Here is an 18,400-nt window from a genome sequence, read left to right as displayed (position 1 = left end):
CCTTGAACTCCTGTGTAGTTGAAAGTAACCTTGAAATTTTGATCTACCTTTCTCTTACCTCCTGAGTGCTGAGCTTACAGGTGTATGTCACTACACACATTTATAAGGCTAGGAATTGACCCCAAGACCTCCTGTATACTATGCAAGCATACGACCAACTGAGTTACATTCAAGCCCACTGACTAGTATACCAATCAGTTGTTTGGGGCTTTATGAGGGCATCACCCATTTCTCTTAAAGGGAAAGGCCTTGAATTACCAAGATATATCACTCTTTCTCACAGTCAAATCCAATATCAAAGAAACTTTTCTAAGAGAATAACGTTCTAGAGGTGGGAAAGAAAGAAAGCTTCACTTTAGTTTCCAAGTGTGGAGTTATTGGGGCGGGGGAGGTTGTTGATGTTTATGACCCAAATTTATCAGCAAATGAGTTTTGATGTAGATTGGGCAAAGTTACAGTGAACAGAAGATGAAAGGACTGCAAATTGTGCTTAATTAGATGAGATTTTTTTTTTTTTTTGGTTTTTCGAGACAGGGTTTCTCTGTGGTTTTGGAGCTGTCCTGGAACTAGCTCTTGTAGACCAGGCTGGTCTCGAACTCACAGAGATCCGCCTGCCTCTGCCTCCCGAGTGCTGGGATTAAAGGCGTGCGCCACCACTGCCCGGCTTAGATGAGCATTTTTTGAGAAAAGATCTATAAGTCACTTGGTGCTTTAAGTTTCCAGCGCTCATAGTCTGTGACCCTAGAGTGATTTTATAAGGCCTTGTAGTCTTCCCGAGAAGAAAGAATTATATGTCATCACCATTTTTAAAAGAAAGTGCAGGAAATCTCTTATCTCCCAGCTATGCCAAGCTTTGGTCTTGGAATTTTCTACATTGCCTCTTGTTTTTAGCCAGGAACAAGTCTCATACAGCCCAGTAAAACACTGCTCTTCTAGTGAAGTTTTCACAGCTTTCTGTCCTCGCCCCTACTTCTGTTACAGTCAGAAAACATTTACAGACTTCTAACCCAGTAAGGCGTTGCTGCAGTTGAGATCGTTCTTATGTCTTCAGTTGAAAACGAACAAGCTACAACCCTTGCCTTTCATTGCCCTAAAGCTTTGACTCCTCCCTAAGACATTTTTCTTTAAGGTAAATTACTGCAGCAGCCATTTTTTTCTCCCACAGCTCTCCTTTCTTTCCTTTACTGTTTACATTTCTAAGACCTCCCCAACCCTTGGGTCTTCTGGCTTCACAGCATTACTTCTCTATCATGTCATGATGCATGATTTGGGGCCTTGGGTTTGTCAGGGTTTTTTTCTTCTAATAATAGTCTCTTGTCTTGTATTCTACTTTCTTGCATTCCCTTGTTGAATGTCACATCTCCTCCTTTACTCTTTTGGATGAATGATCAAAAAAAAATCATCCTTCAAAGAGTGATGATGATTCACTCTTGGATGATTGCCTGCTTGTGCTGGAGACCCAGCTCCAGCTGGAGTTACCTCTCCACTTCCTGGTTGCCATGCCATCTCTTTGACCTACACTCCTTTCACATCTGGGTGGGAGGCGGGGTTGGGAAATGGTGGGTGAGCAGCATGTCCTGAAGAAAGTGACTGTGTGCTGTTTTGCAGTGCTTCATTTGGTAAAAGTAGTGACCCCACAAGTCCCTACATTTCAGCCAATCGCAATTCATCTCCTGCTACCTCACCCATTACCATTGGTTCATCCACCTCTCGGGGCAGCCAGTGGCAACCTGCCTCTTGCCCTGCACCAGTCAGTACAAACACTTCTGCATCCGTACAACACGCCAGGTAAGGCTTCTTGGAGCCATTTGAGTTGCATCATCACAGTTAATGCTTCTGGAAACACATAAGAGATTTGAAGCAAAGAGGCTTTGTCAGTGTAGAAGTAAGCTTAAATTCCTGTGACAGTATCCAGAATTTAATGAAAATGCTTTTATTTTGTCTTTACTAGACAGTCAGCAGTTGCTTATTGAATAACATTGGATCCATATCATTGTCTTGATGTTCAGGGGTCAAAGTAGCATGATTGCTTTCATTTGTCAACCACCTTTCCAATTGTGATTACAGTTTTAGAGTCAAACCCATGATAATAAATTATCTATTAAAAATATTCTTGCATTTTACTTGTTCTAGTAAGAGTCTCATGTATTTAGTCTTTTGGAAGATGACATACAAACCCAGAAGAAAAGCTAATCCATGTTCCAGAAACCTCCTATAGCCTTCTGAGAATTATGCTAATCAGTGTTCTTTTGGGAGCACTGTGAGGAGAGGCTTGTGTTTTGCAGAAGCTATGTCCTGGGAGCGTATCTTTTTGGTTTTCCATTCATTTAAAGGTAGCATGGTAGAGTGTCTTTGTGAAAGCACAGCAGGACTTCAGTTCCTTTTTGTTTTGATTGCTTTGAGACAGTGTCTCACAATGTAGGCCTGGCTGACTTGACTTCACAGTGTAAACCAGGCTGACCTTGAACTGAGAGATTTGCCTCCTAAGTGTTGTGATTAAAGGCATGAACCACCACACCCAGTTGACACCCTCATATAAGTACTAAACTGCTATGTATGTGTTTATGCTTACTTGTCTGTAAGTGTACCACATGTGTGCAATGTCTGCTAAGGCCAGAAAAGGACATCAGAGCTCCTGCAACTGCATTTTCAGGTGCTTGTGAGCCACCTGTAGTGGTTGCTGGGAATGGAAACTGGGTCCTCTGCATGAGAGGACATCTCTCCAGCTGTTAGCTGCTCCTTGCACTACAGCTTTTTTACCCTTTCCTGCATGGTGGAAGCTATTTTTGTTTTGCCATATGGCTTTTATGGGTCTTGTTTTGGCAGAATGAAAATTAAAAATAAATAGAAATGATAATGTTGTTGCCAGAATATCTATTATGATAGTGTTTGATTGATGTTTGCCAGTTTAATAGATTTCTTTCCCTGAAACAAATAGTCACCATTAATTTGGTGAGAAAGAACTATTTTATAATGAATTATCATTAATACTGTTATAATTATATAGATTTCAGACCTAGGGCTCTAATAGTAACACTGTATAGTTGTGTAGAAATTAATTGTATTCCTATAATAATACAGCTATATTGATATTCTGTATATTATCACTAAAGATGAAGAATCCAGACAGGAGGATGGAAGCTTAACTTAGCGTTTAGCACTTGCTTAGCATGCCTAAGGCCCTGGATTTAACCCTCAACACTGAGGAAACAACATAGCTGAAACTGGAGACTGTTTTGTTGAATCCTGTCTTGTGACAGGAACTGGACTAGTTTCTGTACAGAAGGGATTTATAGGCTGGGATTGGTTTATTCACACGCAGCAGTAAATCCCTGTAATACTGCTTTAAGTATGAGACGGTTTCTTTTTCTTGTAAGAAAGTCCAGAAACAAGGCCAGCACAATAGTTCCAAAGTCTTAAAAGATCCAGTTCTTTTTCTTTACACCATGGATTCTATCCAAGGTTTGCCTCACAGTCTGGAATAACTGCTGGAGTTCTAGCCATGGTGGCTGCATTGTGAATATGAAGTAATAGGCAAGGGGGAAGCAGGCAAAGAGAGACCTTTAAGTTAGTGTTTCTTTTTTCAGAAACACTAGATCTGTGTCTCATGGGGTATTTTCAGCATCTGGCAGACCTTAGAAGATGTCGATTTTGGGTAGGTACATTGTTGGCTTAAGAAATAAAGAGCACACAGAAAGGTTGGAAAGATGGCTCGTTGGGTAAAGGAACTTACGTTCAAGCCTGACAGTTTTATTCTATCCCTGGATCTCACATGGTCAAAGGAAAGAACTGACTCCTGGAAATCATGTTCTGACCTCTGTGAACACATATACATGCATACAAACCCCACATACCACAGATAAATAAATGTAAAAAAAAAGATTAAAATCTCAAAAAAAGATAATTTGAAAAATATATAGGGCACCTGTTAGGAAGGTCAGGGACAATGATTATTAGTCAGGTAACATCTGCCTTGACTGCTCATATGTTATTTCATAAGCAAATCTCTGGTATATTAAACATTATATGTATTTTTAGATGAGGAAAGCAAACCAAAGGCTTAATCATATGCCCAAGCTCACAAAGCCATTAAGGGACTGAAGCAGGTTTTATATCCAGATTAATTTGTGAAAAACCTACCTATTTTGTCATGTTTTGTTTACACTGAGTTTATATTTTATTGGGTACTATTTAGGTGTTGTACAGACATTATTTTGTTTCATCATCATGAGAATTCTGCATAATGGAGCATTATTTTCCCTGTGTTATGGTGAAGGGTCAGATCTTTAAGTTGGTTGATTATTAGCACCATGTGGTTCCGTTGTGTAGTTTCTGACCCTACTGTAGAGCTTTCCTGGCTATCCTTGAAAGTCTACTTATAAAGTTATAACATGTTTTAAAATAATAGTAAAGTTTTATTAACAATAAAATAAAGTCTCTGGCATTTCAACAGCCTAAGACATTGCAAGGCTGGCAAGATGGCTCAGCAGGTAAAGCACAGGCCTGGCAACCTGAGTTTGAGCCCCAGAATCCATATAAAGGAGGTAGGAGAGAGTTATCCCACAGATTAACCTTTGACCTTTTCCCTTATACACTGAGCACATACATACCTATAAATAAAATTTAAAAACAAAGAAATTGCAGAGAAGCCAAAGTATATTATTAACCCAAGAAGAGACTTCATCATGCTTTTGTTAAATATAAAATCTTACTTAAGGCTTTTTTTTGTTTCTGTTGTTTGTTTGTTTTTTGGAGAGGAGATGGAGTCTGTTTCCCAGACTGGTCTCAAATCTTGAGTTCATGGAATTTTCCTTCTCTAACTTCCTAGTAGTTGAGAGTTATGGGTGCATACACTATTCCCAGGTTGGCACCATATTTCTTATGGCTATGCTTCTGGCTAATTTTATTAGTACTTGCTGTATACTAATAAATCTAAGAAATTATCTCCAACTTTTCAGATAAGAAAATGAATATACATTATCACCTTATCGGAGGTATTAATTGCTTCTAGGGAAGTAGCTTATGTGTTTTAGGTATAGCTTTTATCTTCAAAACTGTTATTTTTATGTGTTTCTTAATGCCATGTTTAGACTTTATGATTTGATTATCTTTTTTACACTTATCCTAATATATTTGGAAGGTTGCTGGTAGCTACTTGTAAACATTTTTGATGATAATTGTGAGTAGGTGAAAAACAGATTTTTAACGTTCATGCTTTTCATTGCTTTTCCCATCCCTGCAAGTATCAATTTTGGATCTCTGTTACCCCAGCAACAAGCTGTGACATCACAAATGATAGCTTTTTGGGTGGAGAGCCAGTGGTTGCTCCTCTTTGTTAAGAAACAAAGATCTTATTTTCACATAAATGGCTTTAATTAAACAGCTTGCTGTTGCAGTCGGTAGTTAAGGTTACATATAGAATTCTGCTCGATTTCTGTTTCAGTTTCTTACTTAGGCAGCTATGAATGTAGAGAATTAAGCACTTGCGTAAATGGAAAAAGACTGCAGTTGCTGGACTAGGTGAGAGAGAACCAAATAGACTGAGGTTATAGAATAATTTCAAATGGGTAATTCAAGAAGATGATCATCAAATCTAGGTTGAGGATTGCCACAAAGACTTCCCCTGTCAAGAATTGAGGGACAGGTGAAGACTAATATCGTAAGTGATTTTAGTGTCTTTTTTCACCTGTAGTGAGATCCTGTCTCTTTGTGCATGTGTGGAGGGAGGTCAGATGGCAATGAGTCATTTAGGACACTTGCATATGTCACTATCTTGCCTTGTGCCACAGCTGATTTTTGTTTGTTTGTTTTTTAATCTCATGCAAAAATAATCCTATAAAATTTAAGTCCTGGGCAGAAGATGTCAGACTAAGTGTATAATTATACTGTTCCAATATTTAAGAGCTCAGAATTAACAAACCAACAAACAAAATCTGAGCAAGGAGATTCTCATTAGATCTATGCCTTTCCTTTCTCTGTGCCAGTGTTTTGATTATACCATGCCTGACCATTTTCCTTTTGCTCCTGTCTTTCTTAATTTCAGGACTCCTTACAAGTCCCAGGCTGACTCAACAGCAGAGAAAACAACAGATGGTGTCTCTTCTAGTCCTCTGTGTGTGATCACCAATCGCCCTGCACCAAGCACTGCCAATGGGGTTCCTGCTGCCGCAGTGTTCTCTTCCACTGGAACGGACTCCTCTGGGGAAGCCCGGGAGAAGAGGAGGTATGAGGTTCCTGATGCATTTGCAGGGCTCTGCTCTGAGTTGAGAGACAGAGAAGTGGGTATGAAGTCCTTGACCCACGCTCAAATAGAGCTTAATTTTACTGTTATGTTTTAGGTTGGAAGGTTTTTTTTTTTTGTGGTGGAGGTCTTATTTCTGACTATTTAGTATTATGTTCTGTATGTAGTCAGACCTTTTTCTATTTGTCTTATGATAATTGACAGGTATATATTTGCCTTTTGTGATATGGAGCTTGAAGCACAGAGAAAGAAAGATCCTTCATTTTGTTCTGAGTTTTCTGTGATCGCTCTGTGCAGCAGAGTAATACTGTGAAAAAATCTCAAAGAAGCAGAGCTGGGTGTATAGTTTTATACATGTGAGAATACTACCCAGGAAGGAAATGAACGTTTATGGTGATGCGGGATTGAGATCTGCTGTCTGCAGTTGAGACTTGCTGTGCTCCTCAGGCTGGCTTCGATCTTTTGATCTTGCATTAGCCTGCCTGAGACTAGGAGTCCAGGTGGTTACTACCATGCTTTGCTGCACTGCAGTGGTTTTAGAGAATCTGAGAGAGCAGATGTAGATCAACATGGGACAGATCTGAAGAAGAGCAGGACTGTGTATTTGTTAGAATTAAGATATTGTGGACAGTGCGACAAAAGGAAAAACTGCTGAGCATTGTGTCCAGCTTGAACTCTATGAAATCCAGTGTGCGTGAAAGACTGAGGCTTTGGTATCACTTTCTAAAACTAGAAAAGGAGACAAACCTTTATTGAGATTTAGATTTTTAGTTTGATTTATTTTCAGTATCCAAAAAGATATTCTTCTATTTCTCAGTGTGTTATGTGTTTGTGAGAAACCAGGAAATGCTGTCTAAAAGATACAGTACCAAACTTTTTAGTTATTTGCTTATTGTGAAGACAACCTAAAGCACACATTTTGAGAAAGGAGGGGGAAGTTAAGTGTATTGAAAAATAGTATTTTCCTATTCTTTTCTTTTCATAAAATTATAAGAAAATCAGTTTTCTGGACTAATGGGTTTCTGAGCCAGTAGTGGTCCTCTTTTCTTTTTAAGGAGACATTTTTGTGTGTATGTATGAGTGCATTGTGTGCGTGCGTGTGCATGTGCACACACATGTCATTTGTGTTCCTGGTACCTTTGGAAACCAGACAAAGGTGTCAGATATCTTGGAGCTGGAGTTACAGGAGGTTGTGAACCTCCTGATACGGGTGCTGGGACCCAAATTTAGGTCCTCTGGAGGAGCAGCAAGTGTTCTTAAGAGTGGAATCATTTCCCTAGCCCCCAGTTATCCTCTTCTACTTGGCTTCTAGCCAAGTAAACATTAATAAGTCAGTCTTAAATGTATAATGCTTGTGCATTTTTTACTAGTGCACAAAGAAGTACCATTAGTTTCATCTGAGAAACTAAATTTAAGAGCAGTCTTTTCTCCAACCAAGAAGTCACTCTCTAAAAGTATTTCTTAGGTCAGGAGAGATGACTCAGTTGATAAAGTGCTTTCAAGTATGGAAATATGCGTTCTCAGCAGCAGCAGCCAAGTAATAGCAGGCATGGCATCTCACATCTGTGACCTCTACTTGGAGGAGACAGAAGTAGGCAGTCTGGGAGCTTCCCTGGCTGGCAGTGTAGTCAATCCATGACCTCCTGGTTCAGTGAAAGTGAAGAAACAGTTAAGGAAGACACCATCCCCCACACAGCTGCGTAAGCATGTACATACTCACACAAATACATACACCCACACCTCCCACACAAACTGTTTCTTAGCTGAGAGAAATAAAACAAGTTAAATTTATTAAGATTGTGATCCTCGGAAAGGTGGAACAAGATGTTTGTTTTCAGGCTGTGTTGAATTGCTGTGTCAGTCAGAGACTCATAGAGGCACTGCCTCTGTTGATGTCATAACCTATAATGGGTAAGACAGCATTTGCTACAGATTTTGATTCTGCTTTAGTTGTTTTGTCGGGCCACAGGTATGCACTGAACACCTGGTAGTTTACTAAATAGGGTGACCAGGATAAATTTCCTTAAACAAAGGACTAACTGGGCATGAGTGGTGCACACCTTTAATCTCAAGCTCGCAGGAGGCAAAAAGCAGGTGGATCTTTGTGAGTTTCATGCCAACTGAGGATACACAGTGAGACCCTGTCTACATAAAGCAAATAAAGAACCAAACAAAAGAATTAAAAGGACTAAGCTGAGACATTAGTGAACTGTAAGTATACTTAATCAAGAGTGCATTTTACTGCCTTTAAGAGGGGCATGAAGTGGGGCTGGAGAGGCGGCTCAGCTCTTGTTGCTCTCACAGAGGATGCAGGTTCTATTCTTAGCATTCACACGGTAACTTCCAATCATTGTAACTCCAGTCCCAGGAGATCTGTGGCTATCTTCTGACTTCCACAGGCACCAAGGCATATCATATGCATTGCACACTCACATACACTCAGGCAGAACAGTCATACACATAATGACTGGCATGAGGGAAGTAGAGTGGCACTAGTAAAGAGCTGTTAGTCACTTGTTTTGTACTAACTTTCACTCTTTTCACAATCTTGATTGCTGCTGTTACCAGGAATCACATTAAGCGCAAGTAGTACATAGGCAAACTAGACAAATCTGGTATGAACCTACAGGAAACATATGTGCTGATAAAAATTACAAGTGCATGTGATATATACAATTGAGCATCATTAATCTGAAAATAGAAAGTATTCTAAATTCCACACATACTCAAAATTGGATTTGGTTTGTTTCTTGGAGACCAAGTCCTCCTGGCAGGCCTAGTATTTACTATATAGCCCAGGTTTGCCTTGAACTTATGTCAGCCCTCCTGCCTCAGCCTCCTTCAGTCTAGGATGGCATATGCTACCATACCTGACTTCACATACAAAATTACTAAAAAAAAATAAATAAAAAACACGAGATAGTTTTGGATACTGTGACAAACATCTGAGAGAAATTCTTTAACAGGAGGAAGGTTTATTTTGTTTATGACTTCAAAGATGAAGTTCATGGCCAGCTGGTTTACTGTTTTTGGGCCTGTGGTGAGGCAGAACATCACTGTTGAAGTGTGAATGAGCAAAGTTGCTCATGTCTGGAACAAGGCAGGCAGCTCCAGTGACCATCCCACCAATAAAGCCTCACCTCTGAGTGTTGTAAAATGCCTATCTGTGAGCTGTCATGATCTGGGTCAATGTTCAATTGTTGGGCCTGCTAGTTGGAGACCAAATCTTCAGTATAGGAACAGGTTGTGGGGGTTACATCATATGAAGCTTAAATGAATCTTATGTGTAGATATGGATTTCTTATCCATAATACCTTGTTATGTTTATGAAAATATCTCAAAATCTGAAAAAAATTCAAAATCTGATATGCTTCTGGTCCCCAGAAGCTTGGTTAGGAGGAGCTCAACCTGTATCATAAATAGGCAGCGTGAGTTATAAACAGTGTGTTATAGAAGAGGAACTCTTTGGGGGATCCAGGTGGCTTTCATGAGAGTGTGATGCTTAGACTGAGGTCTGTAGGATGAGTAGCAGCTAGGGGAAGAACTTTGAAGATTTGTTTTATTTTAGTGAATGAGTGTTTTGCCTGCATGTGTGTACTCTATGTGTGCCTGATGCCGAGGTAAGCCTAGAACTGAAGGTATGGATGGTTGTGAACCACCATGTGAGTACTAGAGATTGAACCTGGATCTTCTACAAAAACAACACATGCTTTTAATCTCTTTTCTCCAGCCCCTAGGGAACAAACTTTCTAAGCCAGTTATGGCAGTTGAAAAGATAGTCAGTGTTAAGTGGAGTCACTATGAAGGTTTTATATCTAAATGAAACATTGCGGGGAGAGTGGTTTAAGATGAGACTTGCAGAGAGCGTGGAAAGTAGCTATACCATGTCAGTGTCTTCCAGCCAGTGATGAGCATTTGCGATTTATAGGCATTAGATCCTTGGAACTGGAGTTACAGGTTGTTGTGAGCCACCACGTCGGTGCTGAGAACTGAACCTGGGCCCCCTATAAGAGCAACAAATGCTCTTAACCACCAAGCCATCTCTTAATCCAAAGACACTGGTTTTTAGAATGTGGACTAGTATGACTATTGGCACAGTGAAGTTTGAACATTTTTATTATCTGTAAGAGAAATCCTATACCTATTTCCCTCATCTCTTTACATCCCCCCAATATATTTCCTATCTTCCTATATTTTTATTATTTTCAACCTTTCATATAAATGGAAACAAGATGGGGGTTGTTGACTGACCTCTTTCTAGTATATTTTCAAAGTGAATTTACGTTGAGGCAGGTATGAGGACTTATTTATTCCTTTTTATAGTCCACCATTGGATATTGTTTATCTATTCATAAGTTAATCACATTTAGATTGTTTCTATCTGTTGCCTATTATTAATAATATTACTATAAACATTTGTGTGTGCATTTTTATGTGGACATATTTCTTAGTTACATACCTAGTAGTGGATTTGTAGGCAATATGCCACTAGAGAATTTTAATTTTTTTTTTTTTTTTGGTTTTTCGAGACAGGGTTTCTCTGTGGTTTTGGAGCCTGTCCTGGAACTAGCTCTTGTAGACCAGGCTGGTCTCGAACTCACAGAGATCCACCTGCCTCTGCTTCCCAAGTGCTGGGATTAAAGGCATGCGCCACCACCGCCCGGCCCAATTTGAATCTTTTTTTTTTTAATATTTATTTATTATATATACAATATTCTGTCTTGTGTATGTCTGCAGGCCAGAAGAGGGCACCAGACCTCATTACAGATGGTTGTGAGCCATCATGTGGTTGCCGGGAATTGAACTCAGGACCTTTGGAAGAGCAGGCAATGCTCTTAACCACTGAGCCATCTCTCCAGCCCCCCAATTTGAATCTTAAAGTATCATGAACCCCCCCCCCCTTTTTTTTTAAAGTTCTGGCTTTTAAACTCCGCCTGAAGTTATTAGATAGGGAAAGAATGGATAATAGGTGTGAAATGACTAGTTGAAGAGGAAAGACTGTCGTAGAAATAATATGAAAGATCGGGCTTGCATTGGGATGATGATAGACGAGGTGGAGGAAAGTGGATGGACTAAAAGTGAATGATTTGGAGGGAGGAGCAGATCAATGCCATGCACATATGTGGGGCCAGATGGACAGCTTGTCTCTCTGCTTCCACAATGTGGGTCCTGGCACTTGAACTCAGGTTGTCAGAATTGGTGGCCAATACTGTTGTATTTATATGTAGCACTGTGGATGGGAAGCTCAGCTTTTACTGTCATATGTGATGTCGGACATACTTAGCTGGGACTTGTAATGAAGAACCTGCCTATATCAAGTTAGAACTCTGGAAGGGCTATCCAGTTCATGAGAAGTGTTCATTGTAAACCCTGCCTCAGAGAATGGAAAGGAAGGGTCTAGTCGAGATCTGGGCAGGGACAGAAGTAGCTAGAGGAAACTACTTACTATCCATAGAATTTGGAATCCTAAGTCAGGAATTTAACACAGAAGCCAGGTCTTTGCTCTCGAAAGCTTGGGTCCTGGCACAAACATATGGTGTTACAAGTAAATAGAACCTTGTTCAATGGAGACTCATCGAGGCAGAGCATCTAACAGCCATTTATCGAAGACTGTCATATGTTTTTCAGAGATTAAAGTTACAACATCAGATGGGGAAGAAAACCTGTTTCCTCATCTTGAATATTGAAAGCCTATTGGGGGAAGACAACCAAGCAAATTGAGTACTATTGTGTAATTTTTAAGTGATATGGAAAAGAAATATATAAATTGGGACAGGAGAGATGGCTCAGCAGTTAAGAGCACTTTCTCTTGATTTGATTCATTCTTCTCACATTTGATTCCCAGCACCCACATCCAGCAGCTTATAACCTCCTATATGGCCAGCTCCATGGGATCTGATGTCTTTTTCTGGATTCTAAGGGCACTTGCACTCACGTGCACGTATTCATACACAGACACATACGTATACACATTAATGAAAAAAATGCATTGACTTCTGTGAGGCCGTGGAAGAGGGGAATCTAAATCGGGCTGTGTAGGAACCTGTAAGGTGGGTGACTAGAGGCAACTGGAAACTGATAAACAGGGAAAGGTGGTATTTTAGAGGAAACAAGAAATTCATGAATTTTATTCCTTTCTATTCCTGAAGCTGAGGAAAGGCAAGGACACTGTAGTATTTATAAAAGTTTTTGTTTTTAATGAAAACAGATTTAGAAGGGAGTGGGGTATAGCCAAATTAATTGGGAAACAATGTATTAAGCTAAGTTAAACAGGCTTACTCAAAAAGCCTTCTGTGATCATCTGGAAAGAGTGATGGTTGAAAGTGGGGTTTGGGAATGTGTAGAATGTAGCATGTACCCAATTGGGTTGTTTTTAACCTTGCAGAAACCCCCAAATTTATGTTCCACTGGGTAGTCTTTGGAAATTGTGGAGCTAGAGAAGTAGGCAGGAACCAAATCAAGTTAGTTTTTGTCTGTGGTATGTTAAGAAAGTTGATCTTCTGATCTCAGAGCTGTGAAATAGCATAGTAGGATTTTCAGCAGAGGAATGACTTGATCACATAAAACATATCATTTAAGCTTTTCCAGAATTAAAGCCATTTAGTTTCTCCCTCTAGATAAGCATAAACTAAAGGGAGGAAAATCAGATGTTTTGAAACAGCTAAATTTTTCTTTTGAAAGAGCATGCTGAGTGGTAATTCTCCTTTGAAGCTTCAGCTTTCTCTGTAATCAGCTCATTGTGGAAGTGTTTTGACTCCTGCTAGGAAACTGTGGTGGAAGCCTTGATGCCCTCATTTACAGGTCCAATTGAAATAATTCCTAGCATTGGGATAAATGAGGATTAGAAACTGGCCACAGCAAGATCTAAGCAGAAGAAAGGCAATGCTCAGAAATAATCTCCATTTGCCTTGTAATTGAAGCACTTAGACTGGGGAGTGGGACTTAGCACCCATTCACAGTGGGCTCTCCTCAGAGGTTTTGTTTTGAGGAAGTTTGTGTTTAGGACTAGCCATGGATATTTTCAGCTTTATCCTTGTCACCAGTTCTGGACTCGGCTGACCTCTGACGTAGTGTTAAGTGAGCAAAGCTAGGAGCAAAGGACACGTTAGGATACCAGATAAACAGATAAAGAATATTAACACTTGTTTTTTGGGTGGGGGAATTCTAGCTAATTCCCCTACTTTTCTGGAATTAAAAGGTATTACTGTTATAATGAAATGGAAGGAGGAAGAACAATTGAAAAAAATTGCTGAGGAACCAGTCTCCCTTGTGATACTAACTTGTGGTAATGGCTATGTCTATCCAATAGTAATTTCAATAACCAGTCAAGGTTTTCAGAACTCGTGTGTGTGTGTGTGTGTGTGTGTGTGTGTGTGTGTGTGTGTGTCTGTGTGTGTGTGTTACTAGAGATTGAACCGAGGATCTGGCCTTGTTGTTTCTAGGTAAATGTACTCTACAACTGAATTACTTTCTCTAGTCCCTTTTTAAAGGAGTGGGGTAGGGACAGGAGCTTGAACTTGCTCTGTAGCCCTGGCAAAACTTGAGGATCTCCATGCCTCACCTCTTGAGTAGTTGGAACTACAGGCCTGGCTAATTGTGTTTTGTTTTGTTTTCTTTCTTTTCTTTTTCTTTTTTTGTTTTGTTTTCGTTTTTTTCTTTGTGTAGCGCTAGCTGTCCTAGAACTCACTTTTTAGACCAGGCTGACCTCAAACTCACAGAGATCCATCTGCCTCTACCTCCTGAGTTCTGAGATTAAAGGCGTGTGCCACCACCACCCAGGTTGTTTTGTTTTCTTAAGACAAGGTCTTATTCTGTAGCCTAGGCAGCCTGTCTCAGAACTGAATTTATAGGTGTGAGCTGCTATACCCAGCTTAATTTATGGTTTTGAATACACATTTTACAACAAAATACATAATACAATTTATTATTTTTAGAGAGAGCATGACCTTGGATTTACCAATCCCCACTTCCCAGAAAAAGCTCTAGTGCATACAGCTGCTATTGTCTTTACATGATGGAAAGGGATAGGATAGGTTCCTTACTTTAATGGAAGGAATGTTGAAGCCCTAAGACCATAGAGTCCTTTCTTGTCTACTGAAGTATTACTACTTTTTAATTAAAATAATCCACATTCAGAATTTAAGTTTGATTCCAGGGCCAGCCTGTCTTGATCTACAGTCCAGAATATAGCTCACTATCCTCCAGTTTTTGGGTTGACCTGGGTACTGTAGAAAACAGAAGGGACATCTGTTTCTAACGGGCCAGATGATTTGACTGGCAGACTACAGGACAGAAGTGGCAAATGGCCAGCAGTTGGCAGATAGCTCTGCTGGAATACCGGGGCCAAGTAGCAGCTGTCACAGTCGTGTAGTGGTCAAGTTCATTTTCCAAAGCTCCAAGTTTTCCTTAGCAACCGAATATAAATAATCCCCATGGCTAATATTAGAGTCTGATAGTGACTGTCTTTGCCTGCCTTTTCTCTTCTTATGTTTCCCCGGTAGCTTTTTCCTCCCCTCAACCAGCCCTGAATTGTATATCCCTTCCTCCCTCCCTTCTCCTCCTCCTCTTCCTTTTTTTTTTTTTAAATAGAAATGGCTATAAATTATTTGTCTCCACAAGAGGATAAAATTGCTTATTCCTCCAAATAGCCCACATTATATTCACCTCTGCTTTGCTTCTCAGGGTATGACCCTACTGTTTGAGTCATACACCCACATACCAATCTTCTTGAATCCTTTGGTGTCTCTTTAAGCTATGTAGTTATTCCAGCCAATGTGAAGCTGTAAGCAGATTAATGTGACATCATCCTTGGAATATTAGAAACTTAAATAATTAATCCATTGTTTTTAAAACACTTAAAACTGTCTCTGAGCTATGACAGCTGTCATTTAAAGAATATTTTTATAATCTTCTAATCTATCTCCATTTTTGCTCTAAAATGTTTTCCTTATCTGAAAGTCTATAGCAAAGTTAAACCTAATTTTTATTTATTGATGCAATCTTTGTCTTCTTGTGTGAATATTGAACAAGAAGAAAACAAAGTGTATATGGTAGTAGGCAAATTATACATTGAAAATAAAATACCATCCGACAGCATCTCAGGCTACCCAGAAATTTTCTGTGAAAGTAAGGGTCAGAATTAGGAATAGCATAGCATTGAATAGTTTGAGGCAGGAGGACTGGCACAACTTTGAGGCCAGCTTGGACCTGTTTCAAAACCCACCTCAAAAAATTCAAAACTAATAAGTGAAAGAAAGGAGGGACAGGCAGTTGTAAACACACCTTTAATTCCAGCTCTCAGGAGGGAGAGGCTGGTTTCTCTGAGTTCAAGGCCAGCCTGGTCTACAAAGCAAGTTTCAGGACAGTCAGGACTACACAGAGAAACCGTGCCTCAAAAAAACAAATGCAAAAAAAAAAAAAAGAAAGGAAGGAGGAAAAATTTTAGGTTTTCTTTTTTTTTTTTTTTTTTTTTTTACCATAATAGGTTTCTCCACCAACACAGTAGGCCAAATCAAGCCAAATTTAAAATGTTTAGCAACAGGTTTATTTAAGCAAGGCAACTCCTGGGCTGGTTCTCTAGTCCCAGAGATGGAGACTGGAGAAGCCCCGTACCTGAACTAAAGCAGGCAGATTATATAGGTTGTAGGTGAGGAGTGATGATGTGTCTGCCAAAAGCTGGGCTTGTGCCCAAATATGGGCAAAAGCTGACCGCTTTAGGCAGGGGGTTGGGTGGCTGGGGGAGGAAGCTGCCCTCCACCAAGAATGCAAAACGGGCTTTTTGGGGCCTTTCCTTTGTTCAGAGGTTCTCTGAGTGGGTGGGGTCTGGAGAGAGAAAGAGAAAGAGAGAGAGAGAGAGAGAGAGAGAGAGAGAGAGAGAGAGAGAGAGGAATAGGGTTTTCTGCATCTTGCTGGGGGTTCCAGCAAACAAGGATCAATCAGGGTGGCTTTCATTGTTGTGCTTTAAGAAGTAGCCCCAGCCATCTCCATTTTCAATAACTGTCACCCTGATCAGCCATTAGCCCAGCACCAACAAATCAGTAAGGTGTCACTATGGAAGTTTCTGGGTTTTAAAATAGAATTTAAGATTATGCCATAGAACTCCAAATAATTCTGGGGAGAAAGAAAGAAAATAGTGACCCTTTGCTTGGGCCCCAGTCCTGAGGTGGCAGAATAATGAGCTTCCCTGCACCAGGCTGAAGACATCATATAAAAAGAGTGGCCTGCAACATCACACTGCTCCTCTCTATGATTTTTCTCTTTTTTTCCACCCAGATTTGACTGCCTATTTTTAGAAGACTCTTTTAGTCTCTTTGTTGCCAGGCTGGCCTCATAAGTGTTCTGGTAGAAGCTCCACCCCAGCCCCTGGCATCCATATAGCTGAAGGGTCTGGGATGTTCTGCTGGAACCTCTACTCCCATCCCCTGGCATGCATAAACCCAAAGAATCTGGAATGTTTGGGTGGAAGCTCCTCCCCAAACCCCCTTCCCATCTCTCTCCAAACCCTGCTGCATCTCAGAAAGCCCACCAAATGATGACCTGACCTTAGGGATGCTCAAGACCATTCCCACATGATACTAAAACTTCCCCCCAGAAAACAGACATATGGTTTTCTGGTCTTCCTTTCCTGTCTCCTTTCTGGGGTTGGAAAATCATCCAGGAGTGTTTTATCCATTAAACCTGGGCTTTTTCTAATTCAGTTTAGTTGGTCTGATTTGGATTACTGAGTCGACGGAGAGACTTATGAAGTGCAGAAACTTTTCATTTCTCAAACTGTGAGATAATTTACTTGACAGTGTTCATGTTGTTACCAGTTAAAAAAAAAATCTTTCATTAAGGTCTGTACCTAGCTTCTGTAGAGTTAATACATTTGGAAATAAGGTCTACCCAAAAGTCTAAATGGTGCTACTATTTTAGATTTCAGGTTGCTTATTTCAAATATCTTTAAACCCTGCTTACTATAGGGATCCTGTATCTCAGGGTTTTGAAACTGGGTTCTTAATGTGGGCTCACTTTCTATGTCCAGTTTCTTTGTCTGTTATAGGCATACCTCAGAGTTATAGTGATTCCAAGCTACCTCAATAAAATGAATATCACAGTAACAAAAAAAGTACTGTAATAAATTTTTTTTGTTTCCCAGTACATATAAACATAATGTTTACTATTTTTATAGTCAATTTTGCCATAGCAATGTCTAAAAATACAATGTATGTAACCTTAATTTAAAAATACTTTATTGGTCTGACAAGATGGCTCAGCAGATATAAAGGCACTTGCCACCAAGCCTGATGACCTGAGCTTAGGCCCCAGAACCATGTGATAAAAGCAAAGAACTGACTCCCACAAATTTTCCTCTGAAAATACATACACCGTGGCACTCCCTACCCCCCAAAATAAGTAAATGTAATTTAAAGTTGTTGAGTTTTTTTTAAAAATACAACTTGACAAACTAATATTTTTGCTAGTGAGGCTTTTATCCCCATATGGATGCTTGCTGACTAGTCAGGGTTGTGGTTGCTGAAGACTGAGGTGGCTATGAAAATTTCCCACATTCAGTGATGTTCCCCTTCTCAGGAGGTTGCCTTTAGCATGCTGTGCTGTTGAGTGGGATGTGACCCTCAGTGGAGCTTCTTTCCTGGTGATTTTCTCTCAGTTCCTAAGGTATATAACACCCACGTCCTTTGCGGTCCTTTCAGCAGTGTCCACGGCGCCTTCAGACTATGCCTTAAGGGACATGGAACGTGTTCATCTGTAAGAAACAATCCCACATTGGCAGTTCAGTCATCTCTCCAGATCCCACTTCTAGTTTTCATCTCCTTTTTAAAGATTTGTTTTTGTATGAGTGTTTGCTTACATTCCTGAGCGTGCACCATGTACCTGAGGAAGCCAAGAGAGAAGTCTGATCCCTTAGAATTACAGTTACACAGATGGTTGTGAGCTGCCATGTAAGTGCTGGGAACTGAATTCATGTCCTCTGCAAGAACAGTCGGTGCTCTTAGCCGTTGAGCCTTTATTTCTCGTTGTCTTCTACTGATACCACATCTGTAAGTACTGCCACCTCTGAGGGTTGAAGTCAACTTCTTCCAAAGTCCAGTTAATCCTTGCACCAGCAGTGTTTTTAGTGGTATCTAGAGTCCAGAACCCTTTCTGGAAGGTTTTCAT

The 18,400-nt window shown here is 40.1% G+C and overlaps 1 protein-coding gene across 4 annotated transcripts in view; it reads left to right on the top strand.

Annotated features, from left to right (window-relative positions):
* The window catches only part of Ppp1r12b (protein phosphatase 1 regulatory subunit 12B), a 212,126-nt gene that overhangs the window by 79,089 nt on the left and 114,637 nt on the right, over nucleotides 1-18,400 (top strand). For all 4 annotated transcript variants that reach the window (XM_041648025.1, XM_041648023.1, XM_041648024.1 and 1 more), the window contains exon 13: nucleotides 6,044-6,223. In XM_041648025.1, coding sequence (XP_041503959.1) covers nucleotides 6,044-6,223 — 180 coding nt within the window. The remainder of the gene's footprint in view (nucleotides 1-6,043; nucleotides 6,224-18,400) is intronic.

Source organism: Microtus oregoni, unplaced genomic scaffold (genome assembly GCF_018167655.1).
Source record: "Microtus oregoni isolate MIOR12 unplaced genomic scaffold, Mior012 000003F_ref0000135, whole genome shotgun sequence".
NCBI classification, from domain to species: domain Eukaryota; kingdom Metazoa; phylum Chordata; class Mammalia; order Rodentia; family Cricetidae; genus Microtus; species Microtus oregoni.
This window is presented reverse-complemented; position numbering and strand designations above follow the sequence as displayed.